The sequence below is a fragment of the Guillardia theta genome, assembly GCF_000315625.1.
Source record: "Guillardia theta CCMP2712 unplaced genomic scaffold GUITHscaffold_80, whole genome shotgun sequence".
Taxonomy (NCBI): domain Eukaryota; class Cryptophyceae; order Pyrenomonadales; family Geminigeraceae; genus Guillardia; species Guillardia theta.
Window position 1 is genome coordinate 1 of NW_005434594.1, and position 15069 is coordinate 15069.

The following is a 15069-nucleotide window of genomic DNA, read 5'->3' on the forward strand; positions in this document are numbered from 1 at the left end:
GATAGGGAGCATGAAGAAGAGCCCGCGCGGCAGGTGAACACTCTGCCCTCCTGCTCCTCCAAGCTGCTCACGAAGTCAGAAACTCCCCGCTCCCTTCCGCTCCGCTCCGCTCCTCCCCTCCCCTCCCCCTCTCCCCCTTCTCCCTCTCCCCCCCTCCTCCTCTCCCCATCCCCCCCCTCCTCTCCCTCTTTAATCCTTCTCTCCCCCTCTCTTTCTCTTTCTCCCTCTCCCCCCTCGTCTCCTCTCCTCTCCCCTCCCGTCCTGCTGCCCATTCGCCTCCTTCCTCCCTCTCCCTCTGCCCCTCGCCCGCCTCAACACCTTTTCCTGGATGTTCTGCTCAACCCTGCTCCCTTCATTCTCACCTGCTCGATTGTGTCTGCAATAGGGCAGGTGCTTGCTTTCTGGAGGAAAAGGAGAAGTTAGAGTCGAGAAGGGAAGTACAAGTACGAGTAGGAGAAGCATGTGTAATCGGGCTGGGTTGATTTAGGCGAGATGATGATGACGAGTTGAGGAACCGAAGCCTCGGAGAATAAGGAGGAGGAGGAGGAGGAGGAGGAGGAGGAGAGGAGGAGGACACAAAGGAGAAGGACAAGGACGAAGAGAAGAAGGAGAAGGAGGAGGAGAAAGGAGGAAGAGGAGAAGGAGAAGATGGAGAAGGAGGAGGAGGAGGATGAGGAGGAGGGGTCACATTTACGTACAGAAATCTTCTCGAGGATGGATCGTTTCACGTTCTGCACGACAGTAACTCCTGCAACATGATGGCGTCACCTCGATATCCGAGACAGTCCAGCCACTCCTTCAGCCGCCCCCCCCCCCTTCGCTCTTCCTGCCTGCCTGCCTGCCTGCCTGCCTTCTGCTGCTGCTGGTGGTGGTGGTGGTGGTGGTGGTGGTGGTGCTGCTGCTGCTGCTGCTGCTCCACCCCCCCCCTCCTCCTCTCTGCATCCTCCTTGTCAGCCTCTGCACCTGCGAGCCTAAGCTGCTCGACGACGTCTTTGGTCATGAAGCCCTGGAGGAGAACGACGTCCGGGCGCTGCTGCAGGATACGAGTAGACTGTCTTGACGTCAGCAGGAGGAAGGGAGGAGGAGGAGAGACTCACGGCTATCCGAGAGTATTCTTTCTCTTGGCGCGGAAGGTGGGCTAGGGCTGTGGAGGAGAGAAGGTGAGAGGAGGAGAGGAGGCGAGGAGGCGAGGAGGAGATGAGGAGAGGAGGAGAGGACGAAGAGGCAGTGGTGAAGCCAAAAGGAAGAACAGTGGAAAGGTAGTAGTGGGGAGAGGGGAACGGAGGACGAAGGGGAGGTGGAGGAGAGAAGCAGGCAGTATAAGGAGAGTGTGAAGAGAGGAATCAGAGGGGTGGAGGGGGCAGAATGCGAAGGAGGAGGAAACTTTCTCACAGACGTAACGAAATCCTCGAGCGTACTCCACGGAGCAACCGAGGAGGAGGAGCCGAACTCCTCCTCCCTCCCCTAGCGGGGGAACACAGTCGGGCATCCTCTTGTGAGAGATCTTGATAAAGTTGTTCAGGCCATAAAAATCATTTTGGGAAAATCACAACGAGAATAGTTTAGACACCGTTGTCATACTCTATGTCGCATCATCATCAACATTATTATCATCTCCATCATCATCTCCATCCTCCTCTTCATCATTATTATGATCATCATCACCACCACCACCACCACCATCGTCACGATCATGTTCATCCATCATCAACTCCATCACCATCATCATCACCACCACCATCATCTCAACAGTCCATCTTAGCTCTGACCTGATTCGAGAATATGATTCCCGAGTACGTCAAGCTGTCCTCTGGTTTGCCTCCCTCCACCTTCTTCACCTTGAAGCTGCTCATGAACTCCAGTATCCCCATCATCTCCTCCTCTTCCTCCTCCTCCTCCGACCCAAACAGATTCTGAAACTCCTCCATGGAGAACGAGGACGACTTCCTGACGCTCTGCTCCATCGACGAGCCCTCAGACGAGCTCTGCATGAACGAGTCGGCCGCCAGCTGCGCCCTCCTCCTCCTCTGCATGCACAGCTGCGATATCGTGTCGAGCACCAGGTACTTGATCACCTGCCTCCACTCCTTGCGGAGGTTCTCAGAAGCGACGAGGTACGCGATCAGCGCAGTGAGATGGTCGTCCGCTGCCGAGAAAAGTTTCTGAAGCTCACGCATCCTCCCTACGTTGTCCTGCTCCCTCCCAGACTCCACTTCTTTCTCCGACTCCATCACACTCCGCCCTGGCAAGGCAGCCGGGACAGTCTTTGACCCACTCTCCCCCTCCTCGTCCTCCTCGTCCTCCCCCTTGCCCCTTTCCATGCGATGCCGGCCTTCTCGATCGTCATACGTCGCTCCCTCCTCCTCCTCCTCCTCCTCCTCCCTCTGCAACACGTCGGCGACTCCCTCAGGGCTCTCCCTTCCCTCGTCTTTCCCTCCCAGCATCCAGTCCCACCCAGGAAGGTTCGCACTGCGAGGTGAGATCGCCCACAGTCCCGTCTTTCCTGGCGATCGCTCCCCAACTGACCTGCTCGACGGATCTTGCGACGTCCGCAGCAGAGACCGGTCCCTCTCCGCAGACGAGGTCCGGGCTACGTCCACCGAGGGCCGACCAGTCGAGCTCACCACGTTCGCCTCCTCCGCGTTCTGACCCTCAGCAGAGGGAATGCTGCTGTCGTGGAGGGAAGAGCTAGCAGCCCGCATGCTATTGGTCGACATAGAAAAGCAGTGCTCGCATACTCGCTGCTCGTTTCCCTCCACCAGGGCCCGGTGGGAGCTGCACTTGCCACAGAAGATCCTCCCGCAGCTCCTGCAGTGATGCTTCCTGTTGAACAACGAGAACTGGGAGTTGCATTCGAAGCAATGCGAGACGGCACTGTTGTTCATCCAAACAGCTCCCGAGGACTTGGAGGAAGAGGAGGAGGAGGAGGAGGAGGAGGATTGGAACCGCAGAGGTTGAACGAGGCGAGCAAAGATGCTGCTGTTCCTCGGCTCAAGACCCACATCAGAACCGCGAGCCTGGCCAGCCAGCTGCTCCTGCTGCTCTACCCGGACTCCTCCTCCTGTCCCTTCCTGCTCCTGCGACTTGTGTGAAGCCTTGAGCCACCTCGAGCCACCCTGCTCCTTCCCCATACACTCTTCAAGAATCCTCAGCCAGTGCTGGGTGACGTCGATGCTGTCTCCTCTCAAGTACACGGCGCTGCCCTGGAGATGGTACAAGACCACCTGCTCCTGCTCCTGCTTCACGGATAGAATGTTGCGAATGGGAATGATGCAGAGCGGGACCGGGTCGTTCCCTTCCTGGACATAGCAGGAGAAGGTGCGAGGGGTGTTGGTGTCCAGTACGCACCATCGTTTCTTCCAGATGTTCTCCTCTCTTACACTCAGCCAACCTGAGTGTCTGTAGCTCATGCTGTCTGCGAGTTGTCAAGGCCAAGGCAACACATTTCGCCTTGGAGGGGGATCAAGCAAGCCTGCTGGTGCAAGGCTCAGCCCTGAGGAGATCATCGTTAGATCTTCCTTGACTGTCGCAGGGAGAACTCCTCTTCGACCTCCCCTGTGGCCTGCTCTGAAACATCTTCCAATCTCCCATCTACCCCGATAAGCGCTACAGTCTCTGTCTGCGTGTTCTCCTCACGCCATCTCACCGCATTCCTTCACAATCACTGCAACGTCTGCAGGCAGGAGAACATTTCCCGTGTTGCTCTTCTACTGCCATTTTCTCATCCTCCTTCTGCTCGTCTTCGTCCTCCGTCCTCCCTTCCTCGTATCCTTCAACCTCGTCCTCCTCTCCAGTTCTCACTTGTCCCTTGATGTCCTGCCCTGCCCTGCCCTGTCCTGTCCTGTCCTGTCCTGTCCTGTCCTGTCCTGTCCTGTCCTGTCCTGTCCTGTCCTGTCCTGTCCCGTCCGGCCCGTCCCCTCCTGCTCCCTCCCCTCCCCTCCCCTCCCCTCCCCTCCTCCCTCATTTTCTGCGCCCTCTACGTCGCTTTCGCGCAGCTCTCCCGACATTCTCAATTCCTCTGGTATTTTGCTCATCTGGGGAAATGAAGCCCTAAATATTAGTATACGGGTAATTATCATCCAAGTTTCAAGCTCCCCTCAGCTTGATGTTAGGGACTAATAAAAGACACTAATAAAATGCGATCATTCTTGTTATAAAAGGAGAGAGCGTTGTACGACGTGGGATCCCGGCGAACGCGAGCTTGCAAAGCGAGCACAGCACAGCACAGCACAGCACAGCACAGCACAGCACAGCACAGCACAGCACAGCACAGCACAGCACAGCACAGCACAGCACAGCACAGCACAGCACAGCACAGCACAGCACAGCACAGCACAGCACAGCACAGCACAGCAGAGTTTCAAGAAAGGGGAATAGAGAAGAGGAATAGGGCAAGCTGATAGCAGAGGGACACGAGCGGGAGGAGGACAGCGATGTTGGGCTCCTTGGTACCTCCCGAGTGCTCTTGCTGGTGCTTGTGCTGGATTTTCCTGCTGCTCGTTACCCTTGCATGCACAGTCAAGGTGATGTTCATGGCATCGAAGCCGCAGATCGAGCTAGTGTACTCCAAGGTCGACTACCCGTGGTCATCATTCTGCTTCGATGCAGTGCTCAAAGACTGTCCTTCACTTCAGATGGGTTTCCGACACGACCCCCTCCTCTTCTGGGGGGATCTGATGACCCTGACCGTCCTTGCTCGGTCTGGGCCTCGCATCCTCTACGACCGTGAAGTCCTGACGATGGAAGACGGAGGAACGATTTCCCTGGACTGGGTCTTGAGGACGGAGAACGGGAGCATGGGTTCGCTGGGCCCTGAGCTGGCAGACTCGCAGGCCATCCTGGTCCTCCTGCACGGGCTCTCAGGGGGTAGCGACGAGTCGTACGTCAGGTCCATGGCCAACTTGGCGGCAGAGCAATGTCAGTTCAGAGTGGTAGCGTACAACTTCAGATGCTGCGGGAGCACGCCTGTGACAGCAGGTATAACCTACTCCGCTGCATGGACGGAGGACTTCAGGCACGTCATCAACTACCTGCACAACAAGTACCCCAATGCTCCTCTCTTCGCCGCCGGGTTCTCGTTGGGAGCTAACGTGCTAGTGAAGTACCTGGGGGAGGAGGGCAGCCGCTGCCCGCTCGTCGCTGCGTCTGCCGTCTCGAACCCTCTCCACTTGATGAGTGCAAACAAGATGTTGAGGAAAGGCCTCGGGTATGTGTACGATTTTGTTCTCGCCATGGGGTTGGTCGACAAGTTCAAGCCGCTGATCAGGTGACGTGGGCGCCTGTTTCGCGGTCGCCGGCCCTGAGCTTGCAGTGGGTTCACCAGGTATCTTAAGAAGTACAAGTATCCGTATGAGATCAACTGGGACGCCATCTCTCAAGTGCAGACTGTGCAAGACTTCGACGAGTGCTTCACACGGCGGATGTTTGGTCCTCCCTCACGCTCCTCCGAGCGCCTGCTGACCTCACAGCAGGTTTCGAGTCTGTCTTCGACTACTATCGCAAAGGAAGCAGCCTACAGTTTCTCCAGGTGAGCCCCTCTTCTCCACTCCTCCTCCCCCTTCCCCCTGATCCTTCTCCCCTTCTTCCCCCTCGTCCTTCCCCCTCCCTCCCTCCTCGACCTCCCCTCGTCCTTCTCCCTCCCTCCCTCCTCGACCTTCCCTCCCTCCCCCCCAATTCCCCCCATACGATCTCTCTTCTCGTCGGTTGCTCCGTGACCGACGTTTCTAACGCCTGCTCTTGCCCCTGTACTCTCAGAAAGTCCACACTCCCCTCCTGCTCCTGCTGGCTGAGGTCGATCCCCCGACGTCTTCTTCGCCATACCTCTTAACGCTTCTCGCTACAGGACGACAGCATCATCGACGTTGCCTCAATGGACAAGCAGCTCATCCTCAGGAACCCCAACCTCGTCCTCGCGCTGACCAAGAGGTACGCTCTTGCATACCCACACCCCTGCCGCCCCTCACTTGTGCATGCAGAGGAGGGCACGTAGCCTGGCACGAGTCTCTACATCCTTCTAAGCCGCAGTGGGGAGATCGATCCGTAAGTGCCTTATGTGCTGCTCCTGCTGTCCCAGCTCCGTACTGTACTCCTTCATGTCTTCCACCACCACCTCCTCCTCCTCCTGCACTGCTGCTGCTCCTCTTGCTCCAGCCTCCTCCTCCGCCTCCTCCCCCCTCCCCCCCCCTCTCTGCTTCTTCTGGTCATCCTCTTACTCTGATCCTCCTTTGACTGACTGGGCTTTGAACTTGTAGACTCTGGAGTTCTTCTGTGCGATCTTTCATCATAGAATGGCCTTAGGGATGCCTCAGCCGACGAGACGGTAGCAAGCTGCTCCTGCTCCTGCTCCTGCCTCATCCTGCTGCTCCTGCTGATATTGCTCTTGCTCCTTCTGCTCCTGCTCCTGCCGTGGATGCTCGTTCAACATTCTTTATACCCACTCGACTAGCGAGTGTTGAAACCTGGAGATAGTGAAGCCTTGCGCTGACGCCGTACAAAGACCTGTCGTGCCACCATAAGGACCGAGAAATTTCCTGTGAACAAGTAGAAACTGAAAGAGAGGAGAAACATTCTTTGAACAAGTAGAAACGTAGAAAAGAGGAGAAGCATTCTTCCAACATGCGACAACTGCAATGATGTTTAGAGCAAGGCTAGAATCACTGTTGACGTCATCGATTCAAGTCTTTTCTGTCACTTGGGCTGTTGTATGTCACTTGTTCTCTCGTCCTCTACATCCCTAGTACTTCATACCAGGGTCTACCGCCAACATGGCAGAAATCTCCTGTCTCCTCTCCTCAGTGTCAGTGTGACACTGTGTTTAAATATTCATCAAAACTGTCGATGATAGTTTTACTTTGTTTGAAGTATTCATCAAAACAATCGTTGACAATTTCATAATTGTACTTCAAATTTTAATCAAAATAATCAGCGATGCGTTTGCTTCCAACTTCGATGATAGTTTCATTAAGATATCGAATGTTCATCAAAACAATCGTTGACGAATTCATATTGTACTTCAAATTTTAATCAAGATAATCAGCGATGCTTCTGCTTCATTTGAAGTGTTCATCAAAAACTTCAATGATAATTTCATTATCATATTTCAAAGGTTCATCAAAAACTTCGATGATAGTTCCATTATCATATTTCAAGGATGAATCAAAAGAATCAATCAAAGGCTCTCGCGCGCTTGTGTACATCCAGAAGAAGGCTCGAGGAGGCGAGGGCTCGTCTCAAGGCCTCGCCCTGGCCTCGCTTGTCTCCCGACGATCCTCCCCTAGAACAGGAACATGTCTCCATCCTGATGCGACTTGTACGTCACCTCCCCGTCGTTGAACCCCATCGCCTCCTCCTGCTCCTCCTGCTCCTCCTGAGCTCCCGGTTGTGCAAATCCCCCACAACATGCAACGGAGGAGGCGGCGAGGCCCCCCGGCGGTTCGAATGTGACATCCTTACCCTCCTTCCTCTCTTCCCTGTCCTCAACTCCTGTATGTTATTCCATGTTATCTTTATGACATCTTTCAGAGCAGAATTCAGGGTATAGTTGATATCCCATATATAGATAGCAGCTACGTGCACAGCCCCAGCAGATCATTATTGTTTCATCTTTAGTGTTTTTGTCCCGTAATATATTGTTCATTTTTGACAAAGTACAGTAAAAATAAACTAAATATCTCTAGTCTTCCTCAATGACTACTTGCCTACTGGCTGTCTCCATAAACTTTTGCAGATCACTCTCGGTTGCCTTTGCGATCTCCTCGTCTGACACCAGGTCGCTTGGGAGGGGGAGGGTGAAGCTTGTGCAGTAGGGCTCGCTTATGAAGCGTTGGATCAGCGAACAGGTCCATCCACGCATGCTATCGAGGTACGCGCCCTTGTCCATGGACTGGTCGCTCCTCATCTTTTCAATGTCTTCAACATACTGAAGTATGACATTCACGAAACTGTTCATGCTCGATGTGTATTGTTTGTCGTTGAGATGGGCACGGCCGAAGAATCCTAAAAAGATATCTAGCCAAGGCCGACCACTATGGGCATGAGCTCAATGTGCCCGTTATCGCGATTCCATTGCATTTTCTCGAGGTTCTTCATGAAGCCCTCGTCGAAGCAAAAGTAGTCGAGCTGTAGCTTGCTGTTCTTTACTTGGTGGAGATCCTTCATCTTTGACATGAACTCCCCGTCTTCCAAGATGACAATGTTGCTCTTCCGAAGGTTCATACTGATGGTCCTTCGATCTAGCGACTCGTCCTTGATCCTTGACTTGTAGTCGTAGTATCCCTTGATGCCGTCGTTGATCTTCATGATCTGGAAGGAGATCGTTGGGAATGTGCCGCAGACGTAGTCCGTGCCAAAGGTGGAGCCGTAGGTGTGGTAGCTGTTGTGGTTCATCCTCGGCCCCTTGAAGAGCCACATCCCCTCGCAGGGGTGCATGGGGCATAGGATCCCGTTCTCCTGGAGTGTGGTGTTGCATGCGAAGTTGTAGACCGCCACGCTCTCGGCGTTGAGCTTGATCATGTCGCAGTGTAGTGTTTCGGAGGTGGGCTGCGCAATCTCGCAGGGCTCCGTCGAGTGCTCGTAGATGTCTATCTCTGTAGGGATATCTAGGCCGAACTCATTGCCACCATCTTGATGATCTTGAGCCTTGCCCTCTGGCTTGCCTTCCTGAGCCAGTTGACCTCCTCTGACTCGCAGATATCCTTTGTGGTCGTCTCCTTGGCGGCATCGAGCATAAGGTTGTAGAACTCGTCTACCGCGTTGGGCAAACCACCGTCAACCACAATGAAGAGCTTGTGCTCGAGCACGTCATTCACAAAGTTCCTATCAAAGGCATGGTAGAGGCCTATGCTGGTCGGAGGCTCGGGCTTCCAGGGCATGCTATCTACATACTTGTGGTTCTGGTCCCAGTTGACGTCTCCGTATTCGTCCACTACGACATCATTGAGAGGCATACAGGACAAGCCAGCGAAATTCTTCAAGCTCTCCTTCTTCAGCGTCTTCAGGATCTTAAGCATCTTCTCCCTACAGAGCTGGGGGTTTGTGAGGAGCTCTATGACTTTGTTGTTGACCCCCAGGTTGGCCTGTGTGTCGAACGCGTGATATCCTTCGTTGGTTGAGTAGTCGTTTTGATCCTCATCGTAGTCATCCTCAATGTAATCGACGTCGGGTAGGACCTGGAGCCTTAGGCACTCGGTCATGGTGACGCTGTAGAACATGTTCCTGCATATCGGAAGCACCGAGCCGAGGATGATGAAGGCCGAGAGCATCACAAAGGACATCACCGCGGACTACGAGAAGGAGCCAAAGGCTTATGGGAGAGAGAACTACTTTGAGAACAACAACAGCAACGTTATCTATGTGGATCCAGAGACAGAGGGCCTAAGGGACGAGGACGCGTCATCCAACATCTCCCTGACAAGCGAGGTGAAGAGCATGAAGTCGACTGCGCCCGAGCCCAAGACTCTTTATAACTTCAGGAGACCCTCGAAGAAGCAGAAGCTGTACATCTAGTCTGAGATGGACGAGCTGTGGAAGACTATGAGATCCGTGTATGGCATTGGAAAGTGATCTTCATCGCCTCCTATGCCTCGGACCTCTCCAGTATCATTCTGTAGGATTTTGGGCAGGTAGGCATATACGGTATCTTGTAGGGTAGTCCCTGGGAATCGAGGGGTGGTTTAGGGATTTCAGTTATTTGTACCAGGTAATTTGAGACCTTACGAAATTGATTTGAAATGTTCACTAGAATAATTTTTATATGTCGATAAATAACAGTACAAAATGAAAAATATTTTATTTTGCTGCCACCTTGTCCTTTACCCCTTGATGCTGGCATAGATGCAAACCATCTGCTGATGTGGACCATTGGATGAGAAGCAGTTGAGAGAGACAATGACACAGGTGAATCAGAAGCCCAACATGCATGTGTGCTTGAAGGCTTGCGACGGATGTGTGATTCGGAAGCTTACACATGTGCTTTGAGTTTTTCAATGAGAGTTTTCCTCCAAAATATTTTATTTTGCTGCCTCCTTGTCCTTTGCTGATGCGGACCATTGGATGAGAAGCTGTTGAGAGAGACAATGACACAGAAGGTATCGCAGATATCTGGAAGGCATGCAGCCCAATGATCGTTGTGAGAGCATTCAAACGGATAATCTCCGTGTTTCACTTCCCTTGTTACAACACTGCGCGCTGGAGAGTTCACAGATACTCTGCAGAGATGACTAGCTTCTCAAGAGACTTTCAGATAGAATTCCAGCAAGAAAAGCATGCAGGCTTGATTTTGACATATATATTCCTGGATTCAAATGAATACTTGCTCTGTCGCAGAAAATTATTGTTGATGCAAAGCTTGACATCTGACTTGCAGCGAAAAGCAGCACACTTGCTGCTCAGATGCAGAGATGTTAAACCAAGCTTTATTTGAGAGGACCCTCAACTTTGGTTTAGTAAACTATCATTAAGCTCAAATTCAATCTACCATATTGAGTGGAGGAGGTTATCTAACATATGGAAACACACTCTGACAATCTGATTATTACGATCAGAAAATCACAAGTGTTGCATGAATCAGTATCGTAGACCATAAATTTTATAGGAGAACATCCGCTTCGCACCTGCCTAGAACATTTAAAATGAGGCTACCTACATCTGATTGATGGTACAATGCAGCTATGAGGAAAGCTTAAACGCATTTGGGAAATTTCCTCAAATTTTTCCTGGCCCAAACTTTCTTCATTGTCACGAGTCTTTCCATACCATCTTCGAAGAAGCAACATCCTCTTCATACATTTACATGTGTCCATGCTTCTTCATACGTTTGCATGTGTCCATGTTAACTGTTGCAGGTTCTGACAGAAATCCTGTGTAAACCTCAGAATGTGCTTCATAGGGGTTGAGAAGGTAAATATGACTGGGCGGCTCATCTGCAGGAAAATCTTCAAGGCTATTCAAAACTTTCCAAACATGAGGAGGATACGATTTATCCTAGACAAACACATGACGACAACGCCTTGTGTTGTGTTGCTCCCGGCATGTAACATGCCAAAGCCCCATTGACGGTGAAATTCGCATCCTTGCTTGCCATGCAGTGTTGCTTGTAGAAAGAGAATGCTTGGGATCTCGAGAGACTCTGCTCAATCATCACAATCTCATGCTCTGTTGTAGAATGATGCCATTCCAAACATAAATCCTCTTTGACTTAAAACTTTGAGTAAAAGTCTTTGGATGCGGTGGGACGATTTCCACCCACCCCACATAGATTTTGGGGTAAGCAGTACCGGTATGTTGTGACATTCTGTACGGGATTGGAAGTTCCTGGTAACAATATGTAAACATCATGTATGTGTTTATATATATAAAAATAAATAAAACGAAAATGATACAAATGTCTAACTGACTCCTACAAAAATAGCTATGAGATATTTGAACAAAAACACGCTGTATTAAAAACTAATTCAACGACCCCTCTCGAACAATCCATGTACCACCACCCCCTTATTCAGGGGAAACCACCGGGTCATTAGTCATAACCGGTACTGGGAGATCGAGAACTGACAAAAAGCAACTTTTCCTTGGTTTTTCCTGGGCGAAATCCTACAGAATGTATTCTCCCCTCGATTGCCTTCATCATCTACCTACCTCTGAGAGGGAAAGCACTACCCCCTCTAGGCTACGAGTACCACCCCTGTATCATCTTTTCATAGAGATCTGCCGTAACCGGTACCTGATGCTAGTGGTGGTGTGTGAAAAACTTCGATACGACCGTTATATTATGCGGAGACTACCTACCTCTGAGAGGGAAAGCACTACCCCCTCTAGGCTGCGAGTACCACCCCTGTATTATCTTTTCATAGAGAGCTGCCGCAAGCACCGGTACCTGATGCTAGTGGTGGTGTGTGAAAAACTTCGATACAACCGTTATATTATGCGGAGACAACCTACCTCTGAGAGGGAAAGCACTACCCCCTCTAGGCTGCGAGTACCACCCCTGTATCATCTTTTCATAGAGAGCTGCCGCAAGCACCGGTACCTGATGCTAGTGGTAGTGTGTGAAAAACTTCGATACACCCGTTATATTATGCGGAGACTACCTACCTCTGAGAGGGAAAGCACTACCCCCTCTAGGCTACGAGTACCACCCCTGTATCACGTTTTCATAGAGAGCTGCCGCAAGCACCGGTACCTGATGCTAGTGGTGGTGTGTGAAAAACGATACGACCGTTATATTATGCGGAGACTACCTACCTCTGAGAGGGAAAGCACTACCCCCTCTAGGCTGCGAGTACCACCCCTGTATTATCTTTTCATAGAGAGCTGCCGCAAGCACCGGTACCTGATGCTAGTGGTGGTGTGTGAAAAACTTCGATACACCCGTTATATTATGCGGAGACTACCTACCTCTGAGAGGGAAAGCACTACCCCCTCTAGGCTGCGAGTACCACCCCTGTATCATCTTTTCATAGAGAGCTGCCGCAAGCAGTGCCGCAAGCACCGGTACCTGATGCTAGTGGTAGTGTGTGAAAAACTTCGATACACCCGTTATATTATGCGGAGACTACCTACTACCCCCTCTAGGCTACGAGTGGTAGTGTGCCACCTTTTAGCGGTTTAGAGAGCAAGAACAGCTGCTCAAGATCATTGCGAGTCTTGTGGTTTTTGAACCTAGCAACTTGGCCCAACACAAGATGTGCACACTGTGACATAGTAGACACACTGGCAGGGCCATGGCACTTTCGAATGCTGGTACGGTCCGATCATCTCTCTTCGTCTATGGCATGATGAGCATGTTTTCAGTTCTTCGCCGCTGGAAGCCTCGGTGGGGCACAACATAGCTTTGCCCGCCAAAAAATTGATTTGAATTTTCTCGTGACATTCCGGCTGCCATGGCATGCAGCCCCCCCTAAATTCCCCGCCATAGCGCCCCGAACGCACTCAGTGCTGCATGGAGGCACGATGCCATGATGCCAATGATGATGCTGAGGCGGGGGGGTATTGCTCGTGGAGGCCCTTCCTTAAGCAGCTCAACGTCTACCTTGCTCGCTTCAAGGACTGGAAAGTCCCGGACGAGTACAAGCTCACCGAGCGCATCAATCGCCCTCTACCGCGCGGAGTCACACATCAGCCCTGACGCCCAGGAGAGCAGATCGAGGCTCGCAGAGCTACCGTCCTCGACGAATGCGTCCGGGCTGTCTTCGCTGCCCGGCCGGATAACCAACGAGCAGCTGGCACACGAGCTGCTGCTGTGCATTGATGTATTCTCGTTGACTACTTGCATGTTATTCTGACCTGCTGCAATCCTGTCTGCGTACTCTCTGAAATGAATCATTTCAGCCTATATTTTAGCCAGTGATTCCTCATTCGCGCGACCAGACGGCCCTCGCGACGTTGGATACTACAGCAGGCTGTTGACTGCTACCGAGCGCAATCATGACACGACGGACAGGGAACTCGTTGCTATCAAGGATACGCTTCTTTGTTTTCGTTTATATGCAAAAAAATCCCGAAGAGGCTGCGTCGGCTTCTCAAAGGGGAGGAACCGGCTCATTCACTGGCAGAAAGCAATACATCACGTTGATAACGACATGTAGATCGTAGACTACGCTTCACCGTATTCAACGATGTCTCCATTACTCAGCACGCACTTGCATTTCCCTTCCCCATCGACCAGCAGGACATCCAGGTTTTTCACGAACTTGCATTCTTGAAGTTTTGAGATCACGATCGCAAGCGCTTCTGCAAGCGGCGGTTCCCCTCCAACCACATACCCTGTGTAAATCTTACCCGATACGTGCGGTCTGTGTAAAGGTTTTGAGATCTCGTGTATGAGGTTTTTAAGTTCTTTCTGAACAAAGTCTTCCTTCGCTGCGAAGCCAAAGTTTCGCAGCTTATTACAGACTTCTCTGCCATACATACTCAATGTCGTTTTGTCACGGCCTACAGTCAACAAATGCTCGTTCACAAACATCTCCAAACCTTTCGTGAGAGACAAGTCGCTCTTGTACTGTTGCATGGCGTTCTCAATCAGAGCTCGGTTGTTGGCTATGACCTTGACCCGCGATAATTCTTGGAGACTTTGCATCTCCTGTTGCAGCAATTGGCTCTTGAGATCTTTCAGCTGTGTTTCCTTTTCTGCAATGCGTATATCCTTTTCTTCAATGAATTTATCCTTTTCTGCAATGAGTTTATCCTTTTCTGCAATGAGTTTATCCTCGCGAGTCTTGAGATCTTTCAGCTGTGTTTCCTCGCGAGTCTTGAGATCTTTCAGCTGCGTTTCCTTTTCTGCAATGAGTTTATCCTTGAGGGCAATGACTTCATCCTTGTGGGCAATTATGCTTGACTGCCACGGCCACCAGCTTGCTGATCCTGTTGGGGACATGCTGAGGGGTCTTGACAGCGTGATCTGCCGTGACCTGTCCCAACCAACACTGTAGACCAGCTGCTTATCTCCTCCTAGTCTTCCTCTTCTTTTCTGCATGCTGAAACTCATTCCTCTCCCCAACATTTTCAACATATTCGAATGTTCTGCCAGAAGCCTCTTTGAGTTGAGTTTATATAGCCTACTGTAGCCACCCCTATATACCCGTTATATTATGCGGAGACTACCTACCTCTGAGAGGGAAAGCACTACCCCCTCTAGGCTACGAGTACCACCCCTGTATCATCTTTTCATAGAGAGCTGCCGCAAGCACCGGTACCTGATGCTAGTGGTGGTGTGTGAAAAACTTCGATACAACCGTTATATTATGCGGAGACTACCTACCTCTGAGAGGGAAAGCATTACCCCCTCTAGGCTGCGAGTACCACCCCTGTATCATCTTTTCATAGAGAGCTGCCGCAAGCACCGGTACCTGATGCTAGTGGTGGTGTGTGAAAAACTTCGATACACCCGTTATATTATGCGGAGACTACCTACCTCTGACAGGGAAAGCACTACCCCCTCTGGCTGCGAGTACCACCCCTGTATCATCTTTTCATAGAGAGCTGCCGCAAGCCACCGGTACCTGATTGCTAAGTGGTGGTGTGTGAAAAACTTCGATACACCCGTTATATTATGCGGAGACTACCTACCTCTGA

At 51.5% G+C, this 15069-nt stretch overlaps 6 protein-coding genes across 6 annotated transcripts; 2 read left to right on the plus strand and 4 right to left on the minus strand.

Moving 5' to 3' along the window:
* Window positions 1-311: 311 nt before the first annotated feature.
* On the minus strand, window positions 312-3410 carry FAB1 (phosphatidylinositol 5-kinase; the record flags this gene model as incomplete). Its single annotated transcript, XM_005825877.1, has 6 exons — window positions 312-362; window positions 699-748; window positions 964-1051; window positions 1098-1144; window positions 1393-1504; window positions 1770-3410. 6 exons carry the CDS (start codon window positions 3408-3410, stop codon window positions 312-314), a joined length of 1989 nt encoding a protein of 662 aa, XP_005825934.1.
* A 1116-nt stretch (window positions 3411-4526) lies between these two features.
* GUITHDRAFT_114946 (hypothetical protein) lies at window positions 4527-6323 on the plus strand (the record flags this gene model as incomplete). Its single annotated transcript, XM_005825761.1, has 6 exons — window positions 4527-5266; window positions 5324-5427; window positions 5472-5527; window positions 5843-5925; window positions 5976-6039; window positions 6252-6323. The coding sequence occupies 6 exons, from the start codon at window positions 4527-4529 to the stop codon at window positions 6321-6323; spliced, it is 1119 nt and encodes a 372-aa protein (XP_005825818.1).
* A 1349-nt stretch (window positions 6324-7672) lies between these two features.
* On the minus strand, window positions 7673-8511 carry GUITHDRAFT_114947 (hypothetical protein; the record flags this gene model as incomplete). The annotated part of the gene is made up of 2 exons (XM_005825762.1): window positions 7673-7918; window positions 8023-8511. The coding sequence occupies 2 exons, from the start codon at window positions 8509-8511 to the stop codon at window positions 7673-7675; spliced, it is 735 nt and encodes a 244-aa protein (XP_005825819.1).
* An 86-nt stretch (window positions 8512-8597) lies between these two features.
* On the minus strand, window positions 8598-9191 carry GUITHDRAFT_114948 (hypothetical protein; the record flags this gene model as incomplete). The annotated part of the gene is made up of 1 exon (XM_005825763.1): window positions 8598-9191. The coding sequence occupies one exon, from the start codon at window positions 9189-9191 to the stop codon at window positions 8598-8600; it is 594 nt and encodes a 197-aa protein (XP_005825820.1).
* A 49-nt stretch (window positions 9192-9240) lies between these two features.
* GUITHDRAFT_114949 (hypothetical protein) lies at window positions 9241-9504 on the plus strand (the record flags this gene model as incomplete). Its single annotated transcript, XM_005825764.1, has 1 exon — window positions 9241-9504. One exon carries the CDS (start codon window positions 9241-9243, stop codon window positions 9502-9504), a length of 264 nt encoding a protein of 87 aa, XP_005825821.1.
* Window positions 9505-13591: 4087 nt separating this feature from the next.
* On the minus strand, window positions 13592-14371 carry GUITHDRAFT_114950 (hypothetical protein; the record flags this gene model as incomplete). Its single annotated transcript, XM_005825765.1, has 1 exon — window positions 13592-14371. One exon carries the CDS (start codon window positions 14369-14371, stop codon window positions 13592-13594), a length of 780 nt encoding a protein of 259 aa, XP_005825822.1.
* Window positions 14372-15069: the final 698 nt, after the last annotated feature.